This window comes from Stylophora pistillata, chromosome 3 (assembly GCF_964205215.1).
Source record: "Stylophora pistillata chromosome 3, jaStyPist1.2, whole genome shotgun sequence".
NCBI lineage: Eukaryota > Metazoa > Cnidaria > Anthozoa > Scleractinia > Pocilloporidae > Stylophora > Stylophora pistillata.
In genome coordinates, this window is record NC_142521.1 from 14,807,298 (window position 1) to 14,825,092 (window position 17,795).

The 17,795-nt window shown below is 38.3% G+C and overlaps 2 protein-coding genes across 6 annotated transcripts; both read right to left on the reverse strand.

Moving 5' to 3' along the window:
* Nucleotides 1-187: 187 nt before the first annotated feature.
* Nucleotides 188-9,602, reverse strand: LOC111331835 (uncharacterized). 5 transcript variants are annotated; one of them, XM_088752564.1, is made up of 8 exons: nucleotides 9,447-9,602; nucleotides 9,081-9,287; nucleotides 3,906-4,205; nucleotides 3,300-3,370; nucleotides 2,353-2,436; nucleotides 1,416-1,892; nucleotides 931-1,048; nucleotides 188-787 (listed from the first exon to the last, which is right to left on the reverse strand). In XM_088752564.1, the coding sequence occupies exons 2-8, from the start codon at nucleotides 9,082-9,084 to the stop codon at nucleotides 750-752; spliced, it is 1,092 nt and encodes a 363-aa protein (XP_088608690.1). In that variant the 5' UTR covers nucleotides 9,085-9,287; nucleotides 9,447-9,602; the 3' UTR covers nucleotides 188-749. The 5 variants fall into 5 exon arrangements, with proteins under 5 accessions (XP_088608690.1, XP_088608693.1, XP_088608694.1 ...); XM_088752567.1 differs by having other exon boundaries at nucleotides 9,114-9,287; nucleotides 9,447-9,601; XM_088752568.1 differs by lacking the exon at nucleotides 9,081-9,287 and having other exon boundaries at nucleotides 9,354-9,587.
* Nucleotides 9,603-11,589: 1,987 nt separating this feature from the next.
* Nucleotides 11,590-17,208, reverse strand: LOC148734675 (uncharacterized). Its single transcript, XM_088752585.1, has 4 exons — nucleotides 16,253-17,208; nucleotides 13,150-13,668; nucleotides 12,707-12,781; nucleotides 11,590-12,047 (listed from the first exon to the last, which is right to left on the reverse strand). The coding sequence occupies exons 2-4, from the start codon at nucleotides 13,254-13,256 to the stop codon at nucleotides 11,927-11,929; spliced, it is 303 nt and encodes a 100-aa protein (XP_088608711.1). The 5' UTR covers nucleotides 13,257-13,668; nucleotides 16,253-17,208; the 3' UTR covers nucleotides 11,590-11,926.
* Nucleotides 17,209-17,795: the final 587 nt, after the last annotated feature.

Genomic DNA, 17,795 nt, shown 5'->3' on the forward strand with positions numbered 1-17,795 from the left:
GTTTACCATGTGTATTTTGTGATCTACTCCATACATAACCATCCTCATTCTTTTTCCTTTTTATTCTCAATTCTCTGTTGCTCGCGCTAGAATTGGTCCGCCAATGGCTTAACCGTCAGATTACAAACTGTTACAAAGACTGATTTTTCGTCCACAGGTTTTTCCAAAAAATTCACGTTATGGAAACTTATTAATGATTTTACTGTCAGTTCGCTTTTTATTCCGCTGGTCTAGTGGTTCTTTTATAGACCTAGCCATCCTTAAGAGTCATGTTTTTATCCTTACAGTCTTCTTGCACATTTAAGACTAAAACTTCAAAATGCGCGATAAAAATATGCAGTGACAATTGCATAAGCAACAATGTGTTTCTCCAGAGTATGACAACCACTTGATTAGGACAGGACTTATCATGAAAACTGACATACCAAAGATATTTCATCTTGTAATTGAGTTTTTTTGTGAAATTGATAAAACTCCGGACTCTTTTCTAGACTATTTTTCTCTTTTTCCACACTCCTCGTTTGAAGAGACTTGTCCACTGATTTCTAATATTTTTACTTGGAACACTGCTCTCTGGAACTTCCTTCCTCTGGATAGAATAATACAGTCTCCGAGACTTTTCAACCACCACTTTGGGCGAACAGGGCCTATGGATCGTCTTAAGGCGTTAGGAAGGCTTCTCGCGTGTTCTTGGAGAATAAGAGACAGGCTGGTCTGTATTTTCATAGTTCCTTCCCCTTGTTTTGTTCTTAAATTATAGCTCCAAGTTTTTGTCCTTTATTTTGAACTGCAAAAGATAAAATAATTTGCATTACTTACTGATGTAATGGCAATTCCTAATTATAAAAAATGAATAAATGACGACCAGTCCCTAAAGTCCTCCCTCCAAACCCTGTCTCTGCTGTCAAAAGCAAATAACGTGACCCTCACCGGTATAACTGGTCCGATAAAGGGGATATCCACATAAGGCGAACCACGTGCCATGGCCCATAGACCGAACCTTCTTAATTTTTCCTGGCGAGGGTGCCCTCGATTCTGCTCCGTGGAACTAAAGTACAAACATTAGAAAGCCTATTAACATGAAAAAGTATACAACGAGATTATTCGTTAACTAACACCAAAGGTGAAGATTCCCATATATGTGAAACCAAGAACGCACAAGGATAGTCAAGATATGCCTGGATTCTATGTAAAAAAAATTGCAGTATATGAGTTCACTCTTTCAACGTTTATGGATCTTTATGTTAAATGTAACACCTAATAGCACTTATCGTCTGATTCTGAATGCCTAAAGTGGTATACGATTGAACTAGGCAAATATTTCTAATCAAGGATCCCTTTTCAGTTTAAGGATGAAAACGACTTTTTGCTCAAACGAGAAAAACAAACCAGCAACATGTAATTGTTTTACATACCGTGGAGAACATCCACTTCTTCATTTTTTCCAACTGCTCAACCTGTCTATCTCTTACTCTTTGGTCTGCCAACAGGTTTTGAAGCATTTCACACTCATCCTTTGTCATGTACATTTCTGCCAATCGTAGGCCGGCAATACAAGCTTTCAAATCCCAATGCACGGCTTTTAAGCTGTTATACATGAAGTAGTAAAACTTTCTCTTGACAAATAGGTCGCATTTACAAGCCTGGCTTGTCATGCCTGTTACGACGGTGTACAGTTCCTCCAATATTTTACTATGTCTGCTGATGAGCTCCAACTTTTTCCGCACAGTGTAGGTTTCTCCTTCCAATTTGTGCATTTCCAAACTAGAAGTTGTGCTTGAAAGAATTTTTTGCATAAAGTCTATCCTCTGAGAGAATTTTATTTTGCTGGTAGGATCTTCGACTTCGAAAGTGCTTTTGGTTACGGTTTGTTTGGGTGTTTGTCTGGTAATCTGACCAATGGCATTAATGTAGTCTTAAATCTCCTGGGAAACAGTTAAATTCATAAACATTGAAGTTAAACATGCGTAGGATGTTCCAGGAAAATGTTCAGACAGCCGCTAGCAGCTAATTTTTCAAGAAGCTTAATCAGGTAATTCTCCTAACGATAGGCTTTTCCACAAAGAAGTGAAAGACAATATCGATGAGCTTAAAACCAATACTTGCATAACTAACTTAGCTTAGTCAACTTATTATTAGGCTCATTTTGATAACCTAAAGCAAATCGAAATTTTGAAGATAAGTGATTGAGACATTTAAAATACAAATGTACAAGCAAAATACACAATGAGTAGTGCTTGTCTCAACCTATAACGAACCGTTTCAGACGGTGATAGCGTGATAAGGAATTCATCAGTAACACATTGCATAGTTATCATGTAGAAAACCTTTCTTTTCCAAATTAATAGTTACCTTTAAGGAGGTAAAAAACTCTTTTGTATTGGTCTCCCACACAAAGAACGTTGACCTTCCAGTTCTATCATTGCCTAAGATAATCTGAGTCAGATTGGGAAAAAAAGATACGTTTACATTTAAAGTGCACCAAAACCCCAAAATTTTTTTTCGCTTAACGAAATAAGCGTATTTTTTTTTTTTAGTATTTCTGCGCAAAAATTTCTTTATTTGCTCAAATCTTCAATTTTCTGTGCCCAGTCAAAATACGGAAAATCGGCCGCCATCTTGCCCCACAACCGAGTTTAAAGGGGAATGGCTCTAGCGGGTAATGTGATGTCAAATCGAGAACACGAAAGTCTGCATTTTACACACTTGCACTTGTTTGGGAAGGTTGTCGTCGATATTGTCCGAAATATGCCGACTAGGTGTGTTGTATGAGGAATGTATGAAGCGCAATACCCCTTTGCAAATTCCGCACGTTGCTACATCCTCCTACAACACACATAGTCGGCATATTTTCGGACAATATCGACTACAACCTTCCCAAACAAGTGAAAATGTGTGAAATGCAGACTTTCGTGTTCTCGATTTGACGTCACATTACCCGCTAGAGCCATTCCTCTTTAAACTCGGTCGTAGGGCAAGATGGCGGCCGATTTTCCGTATTTTGACTGGGCACAGAGAATTAAAGATTTGAGCAAATTAAAAACTTTTTGCACAGAAATACTCCAAAAAATAAGCTTATTTCGTTAAGCGAAAAAAATTTTTGGGTTTACGTGCACTTTAAAGAGTAACATTGGACATTGATAAACGGTTACTGAGTAGACGCGTACTGTCCTCTTACACAGCATGACGTGTTAACTGTCCTATTACACTGATTTTAGTGCTCAAATGGGGCTGGTGATTACCGACCACGTTTGAGAATTTTGTTATAGTTTTCAATAACTTTGGAATCAGCTACAAACCTGGTTATCATCGTCTACCACAATCGTCCCTCTAATTTCGATAGAGATCGTCCTTCTGTCATCCAATGGGCCTGCAGAAAAATATTTTAACTGCCACACTCAACAAGCTTAAAATTTTTAAAAATTGCGGAGACAAAATTCCTAAAATGTGTATTTTAACTAGACGTTTTACTTTTACGAGAGGGCTCAACCTATCAGGATTGATAACTAAATTTTTTTGCAGTGAAGATCCAGGCTTTGAAAAGTTATTTTATCCGCTTGAGTTCCTTGAGTAGATAAATGCAGACGTTTTCCAAACATGCAAAACAGCGCTGTGGTAACAAAGCCATAAATAACTCTCATACTTGTGATCAACGTTATCAAAACAATGATATTGTGGGTGATTATGTATATTTTTCAACCTCATCTCCTCTGTACTCTCAAAGCAGTCCAGAGGACGAAGGTCTCGAAAGACCTCCACATATTTCCATGCAGCATTTTTGGCGGGAAGCAAAGTATAAAATGTCTAAAATGTAAATTGCTTCAAAAAATTTTTCAAGGAAGAAAGCGGAAGTAGAAATAAATTTTCTGCACAAGAAGGTAGAGGAATTTATTACATGTACATACCCATTAATATATCAGCCACGTTCTTCAGTTCTATTTTGACTAAGGCCTCCGCGAGCTTTCCAACAGTAGCACGTTGTCCTTCTCTGCGAATCCACCGGACTAAGACCGCAATGCAGCATTCCCTTGGGACACTGTTCTTTTCGGTTTGGATCCCTTCAACACTTGATTCGCTGAAGTCTAGCACTCGAGCCAGATCTTTCCACTTTTCTGGCCCAATCAACTCTGGCAGGTTGTGTTTGTAAATAAAGCTCTCGTTCATGCAAAGTTTCGGGTCGATCATGCTGATATTCTTGGCGTAATCTGAAAATGTTGTCATAAACTTATGTTAGAGCCTCACAATATTTACACTCCGTAAGTTCCCTAAAGCCTTGGTCAAACGGCGCATGATAGTCGATGATAGTTGATTCTCTCAAACTGTCATCGACTATCACCAACTATCATTCGCATGGTCAAACGGCCAAAAAAGTTCGTGATGGTTAACAACTATTCACCAAAGTGGAGGTAGTTAGTGGTGGATATTTACCAAGCCGCGAAGCGGCGAGGTAAATATCAACCGCTAACCACCGACACTGAGGTGAATAGTTGTTTTAGTATATACTTAAACAGTGAGATAATATACACCACCAAAAATTAATTTGGGTGATTTCTTCGCTTGTCACGGAAGCAAACCGGGACGCCATTTTTCCCGAGTTGATCGGAGGTAAATAGCAAAGGATATTCGGAGTTTTACTAGCCAATCAGAGCGCGCCTTCAACGCTATCCACTATTTTAGTATATACTAATTGATGTTAGTAAAAACTAGATCATTGGATAATGCAATTCAAGACGTTTTATTGGCTTAGCCATCATGGTATATCAGCCAATATACCCTAATCTACAAATATGGCAAGCGTACGTGTCAGATTAAAATTAAAAGGGAGCTAAAAATTGAATAAAATTTAATTTAATTTAACGTTTTTAATAAAACAATTATTCCACTCGCGCCTGTTGGATATGAGATGATTATAGCCAACTCGGCGCTACGCGCCTCGTTGGCTATCTATCATCTCATATCCAACGCGCGCTCGTGGAATAATTGATAAATAGTTCACCGGCAGTCGCGCGAGCAAAGTCACGCGAGCAGCTAGTTCCAGGCTCTTTCCGCGTAAAATGTGAACACTAACATGGCTTCGCGTGAGACAAACAAACTTGTTGAAGTATGAATTTACGACGAAAGAGGGCGGAAGCTTGCTTACTAGTAATCGATTTGTTGGAGGAATGTACGTCTATTAGACGTAGTATCAGGTCATTACTCCATCTCGCCGTTGAACGTTTAGTGAAACGCTGTTTTTTCGGTGGTGTCCGGCTTCGAATTCCTGCGAGTTGACGCTTTCTCCAGATTCTTGGTTTTCAATATTTTCTTTCTCATTATTATTATCTTGGGTATAAAAACGAATTTCTGAAGCTAAAGCTGAGCCTCGCGAGGAGCTTTTGGCGACCATTTTAAACGAGCCCGCCGATTTTCGGGGAAAACAGCTGACAAGAAACTATCATGAACTATCATACGCGTGGTCAAACGAGAAAAACTATCATCGACTATCATGAAGAATTTGAACAAGCTCAAAATGAATGATAGTTGGCGATAGTCGATGATAGTGCATGATACTTGGTGATCAAACGGAAGCGCGCGCTTCAACTATCATCGACTATCATCGACTATCATGCGCCGTTTGACCAGGGCTTTAGAATTAATTTATAGAACTAAACCGCTGTTACAGTCGACTGAGGACAACTGAAATCCCTTAGGGGAATTGTGTCTACCCTGTGGTCAAATTTGTAAAAAAGCCTACAAACACTGAGCGAAAATGCCGCTTATTGAAAAATAGGTAACGCAGAAAAGCCATTTGCTTTCTCACGGTAAAATCCCATGTTGTTACAGGTAGCTCATGCTTAAGCCTCGTACATATACAAATATGTTCACGTTGCCGGGAAGGGTTTCTACTCGTCACGTAACACAGGATGAGGCATGCCCTAATGACGGCTGCGAAAGAAAGAGAAACTTGATTTGCATTTAAGTGAGGTATTTTTCTTCGTTCAACGAGGTACTTGCTTCAACTTCAAACGTCTATATACTTTTATTGATGATTTAACCGTAAAATAAGGAAATAAATGAAAATTGGTCCCACCTCGATACGACTTCACTCGGACACCAATCCTAAAACATTCATGGGTTTTCTGGGAAACTTAAGCGGTGTTTATCGCATTTTTAGCATATAAGATTTTTTGTGTCTTTTTAACCAGCTGCCGCCAGTTATTAAAGCAAGATTAGAAGCGGCTCACGAATCCTTTTAAGGTAGCGAATTTCAATGTCCAATGATATAAAGAAAATAATTCAAATACTGGAAAATTATAGACGAACGATCGACGTTTCGGCCACATCACACGGCCTTCATCATGAAACTGCCGAGTCAGCCAAGGTCACACAAGTGATCCGGTTCGTCTATAATTTCCCAGTATTTGAATTATTTTCTTTTTATCATATTCTCAATTGGATGACTAATACAATTTAGAGCCATATTCAATGTCCAATAATCCGTGGATGGTGTTATCACGTCACCATCACGTTTGCGCTCACTGAAACTAAAAATAACTTTTCCATTTTAAGAGAGGCCCAAGCATGAATAATCAGTGCGTAATATGATGTGGGGTTTTCCCCGAGCAAAATAGGTAAAATAGAAACTAAAAGAGGTAAATTATGTTCTGGGCTTTTGGCTAGATTAAGGCTTAATTCAAACTAACAGTAAATGAACTCAAGGACTTGGCGATTTCAGAGTAATTTCAGAGCACACTGCTGTAAATAAAATTGCAGATGCCTCGTGCTGGGTTTTAATAGGCTTAAGACCCAAAATACATCAACTGATAACGAACTCTAGAATCAAGGTAGGATATGAAGGAAGGATGAGAATTCTCGCTCATGGAGGTAAGCAACAACGTCTATTAAACAGTTTAGATTCGGCGGAGCAGGGAACTATAAAGACAAATATATTATGTTTTCATAGTGGTAGCACTTTCTACGTACTCTGCAAGGGGAAAAAAAGTCCGGTTTAAACTGTAGATATCTAAACCCCTATATCAAATTAAAGCTTATAGGACTGGCTATTAGTCTATACCAAATATTTTGAAAAAAATTAGTTCAAGAATTTTTCACGACTTCTAAATGCGAGCGCCCGAATCACCTTTTGAACGTTACATGCCAAAGCGAATTTTGTTTTTCGCTTATTTAATGTGTTCCTCGTTTCCTGGGCCAAAGCGCTAAAAAAACGTGTCTGCGATTTGCCATACTCAATTTCAGTGAAAAGTTAGAGAACATTTTTTAAATAGGATTAAAAAAATGTGAAGTGATCGTACAAAAATCGCCCTTGAAAAAAAAGTATTTAGAAATAAAAAATTCGGAGACAAGTTTTTGTTTATATGTAAAACTAACTACTGTCAAAATTTGAGAGCAATCGAACAAATTCCCTTTGACCTGTAGCTCTTAAAAGGTCATTCGGGCGCTCGCATTTAGAAGTCGTGAAAAATTCGACAATTCATTTTTTTTTCAAAATTTTTAGTATAGTCTGATAGCCAGTCCTATAAGCTTTAATATGATATAGGGGTTTAGATATCTACTGTTTAACCGGACGCGCTAGATCGTTTGCACGCGAGACACCCCTGATAATGAAGGTGCAGGGTAACCTTGAGAATCCGTAAACTTAACCTGAAGTTTTCCATGGACAAGATGAAAAAATACTACTGAAACTGAGTATTTTTAGAATAACAGTTTTGGTAACACATGACAACTTACTTAATTCACTGTTTATGTCATCGTTTCAGCTTGTCACGCAACCAACACAAGAGGAAGCTTGTTACGTAATAGTAGTAAACGACGGCCCCTGGAGGAGCCTATCTCATATAGAATTCACTTTGTATTTTCTTTTCATCATCTACTGCTTTGAGCAGTAATTGTTTTTGCGTGAAGTTTTAGAATGTGAGAATTAATTTTCCCTACTACTACTTCTGATTGACGCATGACGTCAACTCAAAAATATTTGGGGTTTATAAGAAATATAACCAAATATAGAAATTTCTAAGAGTTTTGAATTGAACCCACCAGAAAGGTCTTGAAGAAGGCACCAATCTATCTGATCAATGTATTGTATTACCACGTTCTCATCACGCCAGAAAACGTGGATAACTTATTCTTTTGTGGTTTTGATGATCAGCACGTGATATGTAAATGAATAGGCTCAGTTCACTTCATAGGGACTTTCCCGTTCATCAGGGACTTTCCCTTTCATTGTGGTACGACGAGTCAAAATCGAAACCAACCGAGGAAAATTATGATTTCAATGACCATCCTTCGCGAGTCTAACCAACAATAACTATAGACTCGAGAATGAAATAATTTCAAAGTCACAGTCGTTAGAGACGAAAATTTCACTATTTTAAACGGCTCCGGCTTTCTTCCACTAACCCTACGACAACCGGGAACGTTTACTCCAGAAGCAGCCATGTTTCCTACGATGAACTACCTTAAGAGACTTTAAAGAGGAACTACCTATCGAACTACCGTGATTCGAATCGCGGTTTTTAAATCATCTTTAAGTAAGAGAGAGTTGGGTGTGTTTAGTGTCTTGATCTTCATGTTATCACGGTTAGGAAAATCAAAATTGTCTTGTTTAAGACAGACAACTATACAGGATTTGTTATTATAATATCTCATGACAAGGTCGCCTGCGGTATCATTTCTGGGGTTGAAAATTATGAATTCATTATGACGTCGATCAGCATCGCTAAAAAAGTATCTTAACGTTCCTGAGTACTAAAGAAACAAAGTACAACAAATACAACACACTGCAAAGAATAGAAATTAAGATACATTGCATATTGTCTTTACGGAAGCTAACCAGTTTCAAGATCAAAAATATCTCCTCTGATATCAAAATATAGCATATAGATCGGAGCGAGAGGAATTCGCACCGGCGTTAGGAGATATAAAGCAGCGTCCACGTAGCAACACAGGGCATAAAGACATGCACATAAAAATTTCGCTTCCATACGATAACCTTTTCTAGCAAATTTATTTACCCGGAAGTAACAGTTTATTCAAAACGTGGAACTCGCAAATAAGAAATGGCTGAAGGTAAAGTTACAAACCCATTTCTGAAGATTGAATTTTGTGGATCACACCGATTGACTCCTCTTTGCTCAGGTTAATGTTGTGTCCTTATTCGTTCAAGTCGTGGCCACGTCGAACACATAAATACTTGGCGACTAGATTCTTTATGGTATCGAAGGCTAACATAAAAGTTTTGAGGTAGACACCGTGGTTGTGGTTCATAGCTTCAAAGGACATCTGTTAAACTGTGTGCAAAGAAAATGACAAGAACCTATTGATATTTAGATAACTCAGTCGTAAAGAAAGCTGACCTTATCTCCGATTTTGTGTCATTTGAACTAATTGCTATGCTGTTCCGTTGTCGCTCATCTGTGAAGTTAAATGGCGGAATTCTGCGTACAAACCTCAGTTGCAAATTCTGCAAATGTCTCCTTTGTCGGGTAAACGGCAGCTAAGTTCTTCTCCGAGGCAAGAATAAATATTCCAACTGACAAGTTGTGCCACTGACTCAACTCCTTTCGTTTTCAGTTTTAATAATTCCGGGTTCATTTAAGACCGCTGTCCTGTAAATATTTTGCTCGTTTGTAGTAACACCAGCTAAGAATAAAATCTTGCGTGAAAGGCACGTGCCCCTCATGCTACCGGTGTATTTTTCACATGCGTCTTCATTTAAAGTGTACAATCAGTTTTATAGAATCCCTCCGAATAAAAACCGTAAATGAAGCACATGTTAGTGCGAGCACTGGAGTCATTAAGTCAGAACGTGAACAGCGTGTGAAGAAAGATTTTCCCGTTGTGCGACAGAACTTAAAATATCCATGGAGGGTTTTTGACAAATATAGGTATATCGAAAGAAGAGTCCACTGGTTCTCTGTAAAGTCGACGGCACTATAGAATAGAAATGAAAATAATAAGGCTAGGTGTAATTATCACCCCAAGTCAGACAACAATCTCTTCTTGTGACTACTACAAGTACATTATTCAGCAAATTTCAACGTTGCCCATACATAGTATCATTATTAGAACGCAATATGAACCCCGTGAAGCTGTTTTTTGGGGGACACCTACGTACAATACAGGGTATTATACGGCTTGCGTATGAGGCCCTTCGCATCGATTTCACTTCATCAGTGTCGAGTTTCTCGTCCTTTACCAACCCGGCCATTGCTCAATTCGGGTCTGTTGATCTTTGATTAGTCTGTGCTATGCTCTACGTCTTGCACTATTTCGCACATCTCCACTGACCAAGACTGGCCTGGTACAGGCTACTGTTTTAAAAATTATCTTTCAATGGCACCGGAGGTTACAAATTCCTCCGCCCCCTCCCCCACTCCCACCAGACCTAGCACGTATTCGAAGGTCTAAGTCGATGTAATGTGTTAAAACTTCTAATGGATCTATCATGTTCACTGCCTTGGCTCAACTTTTTGCGCTTCCACAGACACTTATTCGCAGTTTTCAACCTGACGCGTTGGCCAAGAACATCAAATTTACAATTTACATTTTTTTTCACTGCTAAATTCTTCCCTGACCTCAGTCTCATTTTGTAAAGTCGCCAATATTAAGGTGTGATAGAGTATCAAATAATAGAATGACTTGGTTTCTGTGCTTTTATCAGGAGTGGGCGTGAAGGTCAGGTAAGAGTTAAGAATAGGCCATTATGGATTGTGCTGACATAATTTTGGCACTGCTTTGAAAAACAAGCATAGTTTTGGCTCTTTTGCAAAAGTAATACTGCTAGCATAATCAACATATTTTTTTTTCTTAATTTGAAAGGGAACATTACCAGAGTCATGAATTGTTTGGTCTCTAAGATTGATTTTTCTCAAGTTGGGTTCAGTCTGTTTTTAATTCTGTAACTTCTTGAGTAGGAAAGTTGCCGTGATATTGAGTCATTCGTCGTCTAGAGGACTTCCACTAAAAATTTACTTTTTCGGTGTGCCCACAATCTATGCTCAAGAAGAAGCTGAGTGATCTCCAGGACCATCACAGCCATAAAGTAGTTGCTGATGTCTTGACTATTTAAGAACCGACATCAAGTAAAATGTTTCTGAAGTTATTTATTGTGTAATCGTAAACTCATTTTGTTAAAAATGAGTAGTCACTTGAAGTCATGTTCTTGTCAACAAAAACAGTTTAATTTGGGGGAATGTTAATCTTTTTGTTTTCTTTGCGCATTCAAGATATCGGATATTTCTGCGGGCCAACCCGTTGAACAACACTTGCGGGCCAACCTCACATGCAAAGTAAGCGCTTGCTTCCCCCACACGCTTGTAAGAGCGCAAGAAGAAAAAGTAATGTGCACTGGAAAAACATTTCAAAGCCTTCTTTATGTAGAATAATGTAACGTGTCACCCCAGCGGACTTCTTGATTAATTTTACGAAAGGTTTCTTTTCTTAAACCTAAAGCTGTATACACACGTCAATATAAAACGTTTTCTTCTTCATCAGGGACAGTAGGATTATTTCTCGCGTTCATTTAGATAAGTCAACAAACTAAAGAAGTAAAGCTAACATAGAATTAATTATGTGATCTGCACGCTTTGTTAACCGCTGCTGAAATGGAAGTAGTGCGAGTTTAACATCACGTTATTTCGGTACGAAAGAAATTTGGGAATTCGTCGACTCAAAAGAGGCAAAAGTCATATTCGTACTTACGATAAAAGGTAATTAATTCACCAACAAAATATATACAGAAATAGCCTCGTTGGCAAAGATGGTAGAGGCTTTGTTTTCCGTACCCGATTTACTTTTTTTTTATTTAAACTACCTAGCTATCTCAAGTCCTAAAGAAACTTTTCTAGACATGAAACATGCTTTCCGTTGAGCAAAAAAAGTGTACACAGTACTGTTTTGATAGAATAATACATCCTTCGAATTTTGCTTAAGACCTTCTCAAGTTAAGAATCCTCAAGAGCCTTTTGAGAGTAGGAAACAAGATAGCACGTATTTTCACTGCTCCTCTCCCTGTTTCTAAAAATTCTCCATGATTTAGTCCTTTTGATCTGCAACAGAAATTTTACAATTATAACTCATTACAGGGCTTAAAAGACTTAAACGACCAGTAGTTTATTATATATCAGTCTCGGTGGTCTTTCAATTTAGTGAACTAGCTCAGCTTAAAAAGACTTAACAGGAGTCCTATGCCACACGGTATGAAAAGGACACTAAAATGTTGAAGCGCTACTAGACTTAACCCGACTAGGACAAGTGCAAGGTACCATTAGAGGCATCAATAAAAAATCTTTGAATCACGAGGACATGAGAGAAAAAAACATCTTTACGTTAACGGTTTGTTGACCTCTTTGAACAATGTTCAACGTAAAAGGTGAGTATTGTGCGATTAAAACTAGACCAAAACCTTGATGGATTTCTTCGACAACACTGCGTCGAAATAATTACAAGAAGTTTACTGCAAGGTAAATACTTGAACACTTAAATACTTAAAATACTTAAATACTTAAATACTTAAATACTTAAAATACTTGAATACTTAAAGTTGAAGGAGTCATTTCCTATAAACCTGTTCAGTGTCGTGGTTCCCTTGAGCTCTCCCATCAATCAGCCCCATTCTCAACAGTTTACTTCACAGCCTAACGCGACGGACACAATGCGCATAGACATATACCTTTGCCGAAAACCTTTTCTATTCTCTAAAATTTACCTGCACTGGAATAGATGGCGCCGTTTTTCGTCTCTCCGGTGTTGATTATTGAGATATCCCCGGTTCCTCCTTAGCCTGCAATCAAAATAAAAATAAGAGTTGTTTAGTGGTGGGTTTTTACCCAAGAGTAGGATTCTCCTCAATACTCTAAATCTTTGCTCCTATATCTCACTCCTAATTGTTGGAACCGGTTTTCCTTCTTTTAGCAGGGTTATTGGAGTGGTTTGAAAATGCCTCATATTTCACTGTTTGATATCTTGCTATGGGATTTTCCGCTTCCTATAACGAAGCCGCCAGGATCCTAAAAGTAGGCTTGAAATAGATTTTTTGACCGTAAACACGCTAAAAAAAAGTTGGCATGGTATGAAGGAAGAATGGCTTTTAACCAAAAGCAAACAAAAAACAACCAAAACAACATCAAGCCTGCGGGTAAATTTACATACGGGAGAGCCGAGAAAAGCGGAGAATAGCAATGTCCGCGCTGCTTCCAAGTCTTCAACCTGTTTTTCTCTTCCTTTTTAGTCTGCCAGCAGAATTTGAAGCTTTTCATTTTCTTCCTCTGTAAAGTTTGTGTCCGCTGACTTCAGGTCCGCAACACGAGCGTTCAGATCATTGTGCACGGTTTTTAAGTTGTAATAAGTAAAGTCACAAAACTTTCTCCTGACGACCTCATCACATGCGCAAGCTTGGCTTGTCATTCTTGTTACTTTAGTGTACACTTCTTCTAATGTTCTGTTCTTTCTTCCAATGAACTCCAACTTTCTTTGCATGGTTAAGGTGTCTTCTTTCAACTCAGGCATGTTCAAACTGGATTTTATGTCTGAGAGCTTCTTTTGAAGTTTTTCTATGTTCTCGGAAATTAGTTCAACTTTGCAAGTAAGATCTTCAACCTCGACTTGTTCCGTTTGCTTGGATGTATATCGTATGAACAGGTCGATAGTATTTATATAGTCTTTGATTTCCTGAAAAGAGAGTCAAAATTGTTACAGTCACATCATATATCCATTTAAAATCTTTACTGATATATCATATCGAGATATTGCTTAAGAGCGTGTCCACGAGAGAACTGGGCAGGGGGCGATAAACCTCAAATCACCGATTTGGATCAAACTTGGCACAAATGCTAAGTATCATGAGTTAATAAATGTGTGAAAATAAGAGGTCAAAATATTTAATTCCCTGGGGGATATAGGATTCCCCTGGGAAAATCCCATTTCCTGCATTTTTTGCATAATTAATTAGCTAACTTTGCATTGCTGCTGGTCTCCTATTGGTCTCCTCTCGGCACAAGGAAAAAGATAATGGTTGAAAACCTGACACTTATGTAGAAATCACTTACATATTTTATCCAAGGTTTTCTGCTTTCATTTGATATGTAATCTTTTGCAGCTGTCTACTGCAATATCTGGCTTTAAGTCGAGATGTACCTTAGAAATTGCTCCATCGCAAAAGTGCGGATTATTAATGAAAGGTGGGGCGAGGAAGGGGAGGGTGTCAACAATTAATTATCCGAGGTTTACTGCATACATTTGATATGTAATCTCTTACTGTGTATTGTCATATCTGGCCTCGGAGGCATATGCATAATATATTCTGGCAGCCTATTTGCCCCGGCTACATTGTAACTGATGATATGACTTTTCTTCCGGGTTTTGATGTTAACATTAGCGGATTGTCGTTTACTATTTTAACCTTTAAGAGCGGCTTATTACACTTCTGCCTGATACTAAATACGAGAGGAGACACTTACTGCTGAGAGGAGACCTGGGTTAGAGACACCGGCCATTTGTTTTTCGATGAACCAGCAACTATCTCAAGCTTGGCAAATAACAAGTCAAACATTTTGTTATAATTTGGATATATCAACAAAGTTGAAATGGTAAATTGGCCACCGTAAAGATTACAAAAGCTGACGCTTCGAGCGTTAGCCCTTTCGCTCCGACGAAGCTAAGGGCTAACGCTCGAAACGTCAGCTTTTGTAATCGTTACGGTGGCCAATTTACCATTTTAACTTTGTTGATATCTAAATTATTTCGTTACCCCCACCGACGCAGCCCCAAACAGTTTCTTTAGAAACTATCAGCCTTTAAACATTTGTGTAGCTCGGCATAAATCATGCATTTTAAACTTTGTAGACTACAAACACAAAATGCCGAATGAATGTCAAAGTTGACCGCTGAACACAATTGCCGGTGCGATCTGATCAAAGATGGTGGATTGTCCTTTTGATTCACATCAGCTTTTAGGGCATCAAATTATCTTTTTGCCACCAACACATATCATTTAAGTCGATAAGTATCACACCGTAAAAGACCAATCATTTTAATCGATCTTTCCGAGAGCTCTCACCGCGCTTAATATTTCAACAAGGCAACGAAGCAAATCGAACCTGGTGACATTGTTGACATAATGGCTACTTATCTAACAAACGATATCAAGCCAAAAGTTGCAACTGAGGCACTACAGAGACATGTATGTACTATCGAGTTTCTTCCTAGATTTCTTTTGTCAGAAAGTTCGACTACATGTGCCCTTGATGTTCATCATGAACTGCAGCGTTTCCTCGAGAATAATCCAAATATTCTCAAAAGAGCTCAACTCGCGCTATTCAAAGATTCTCTCCGCGTTCATGTTTAAACGGTACTCTCTGGGAAATTTCTTGCAAATTTCAAGTTACTTCAAGTTGATAAAACAAAGAAGTGGTTCACGGTATTTTGATGATATAGACTAAAAACCGGGAGGTAGAGGTAAATTTCATGTCAGCACGGGTTATGAAATCAGTTACCCCACGATTTTATTGTTGATTTTAGAATTCCAGTGATGGCTTTCACTGCCCACATAGCAATAACGGTCGGAAAGGGTTGGTCATCGGAGATTTTGAGCTTTAAAATACCCGAAGGTATTGGACTTTGTCAAAACCAGAAAAGTCGTCTTTACTTAAGTGAGAGGTAAGGGAAGAAATGTACTGAAAAAGTTAAAACAATTCAATTTTCTTAAAGTCTGATAGATATAAAACACAACCCATTTGATTGAATTTGCAGACAGTTTTTTGGTTTGTCACAGCAGCAATGCAAGGTGGACCCTATATCTCCCTGGGAATTAAATATTTTGACCTCTTATTTTCACACATTTGTTAGCTCGTGATACTTAGCATTTGTGCCAAGTTGAGCCAAATCTGTGATTTGAGAGTTATCCCCCCTATCCGGTTCTGCCCGGTTTTCTCGTGGACACGCTTTTAAAATATACACTTTACGGGAAGCAAACTTGTGTAATTCCCCTAAAAGATTGCAGGGCTGGAAGACATTGTTAAGTTTAGCAGCAATGGCATTTTAAATTCTCTTTATCATTACCCACTTCTTCAAGAAAATCACTTGAGAATAAATTTAAGATAACGTTTAATTCAGATCTAAAATGATTATGGTGTAGTTTTGCCTCCACCTTTCTTACATTCTTTCATAAGTTATGCCACGATAAAGGGTTGAAATAGTCAGTTGTCCATTTAGTCAGTTGTCTACTATAAATGTAACTATAAATGTAAATAGTTACCTTCAAAGATGTAGAAAAATTCTTTTGTTTTGGTTTCCCACACGAAAAACGTCGACCTTCCAGTAGTGTCGTTGCCCAATATGATCTAATTCATGGAAGAAAAAAAGTGCGCTGTTGATATTGAGAGACCAAAACTGGGCCATCTGGAAACAGTTCAGCAGGTAATGTTCAAATGCTCTCAGTGAATAACGAGCTCACCTAGTTTGCATCGTCTACCTTAATCGTCCCTCTAACTTCAATAGAAATAGTTCTTCTATCATTGATCGGACATAAAACAAACCATATTCAGCCAAAGTAAGTTTACAAATATCACACTCCATAATTGTCCAAGAATACATAACTGGCGGATCTTGCATTTTGTGCATGTTCGAACTTATCAGACGAAAGAGATAAAAAGTCTTGAAGAGAATGATCGAAAAACTCTATCTGGTATTCGGACGCAAGTACTATGGTTAATCTAAAAGAGCCCCATTTATGTCAAGTGCATTTCGCTGTACACTTTTCCAAAATATCACCAGAGAGGAACGTGCGCTAATTGCATCATTTTTTAGGTCAAGTATTTAAAATACGTGTACTTATAGTTGTTATGTAGACGTAGATGCGAAACAATATCACTTAGCCTCGTTTTCAACTCCAAATTCCACGTTAAAATACCTCGCTTCGTTAACCAGTCAGAATGCGAGATTTTATTCAATGATGCGACTATTTGCAATAATTTACCTGGCCTCAAATTTCCAGCAGTCCCCTCAGCAATAAATATCAGTAGGGAAAACAGAATTATGCCGGCTATCGTGTCTCAACTAAGCTATGTTTTTATAATGAAAAGAGATAAATAAATAATTAGATTTTTATGTGCCGCTTTTTATTACTTATAAATACTTTTACAAGGAATTGCCCTTATCCATTCTTGCAGTAACTGAATCTTTAGAAAATACTGAACAATAAGCAATGTTGTACCCACCCAGTAATGTGTCAGCCACTTTCTTAAGTTCTATATTAATCAAGGCCTCTGCGAGCTTTCCAACTGTTGCTTCTCGTCCCTTTCGATGAGTCCATCTTGCTAGGACCGCAATGCAACATTCTTTGGGGCACCTCTCCTTTTCAATTTGGATTCCTTCAATGGCAGTTTCGTTGAAGCCTAAGACTCGTGCTAGGTCTCTCCGCTTTACTGGCCCAATCAGCTCAGGCAGTCGGTGATTGTGGATAAGATTTTCAGTCATCATTAGAGTCGGGTCGAGCGTGTTATTGTTTTTGGAGATATCTGATAGTATTACAATGAGCTTATGTTAGAGTCTTAAAACATTTGACCGTTGGCAATTTTTTTCATAGACCGTGAAGAGTATAAAAATACTACTGAAACTGAGTATTGTTAGAACAACGGTTTTAGTTACACACGATACCTTAATTCAATGTTTATTTCATCATTTCGGCTTGTAACGCAATACAAGAGGAAGCTTGTAGAAGTAGCAAACGACGGCCCCTGCAGGAGCCTATCTGATATGAAATTTACTTTTCATTTTCACTTTAGCATTTCCTGCTTTGA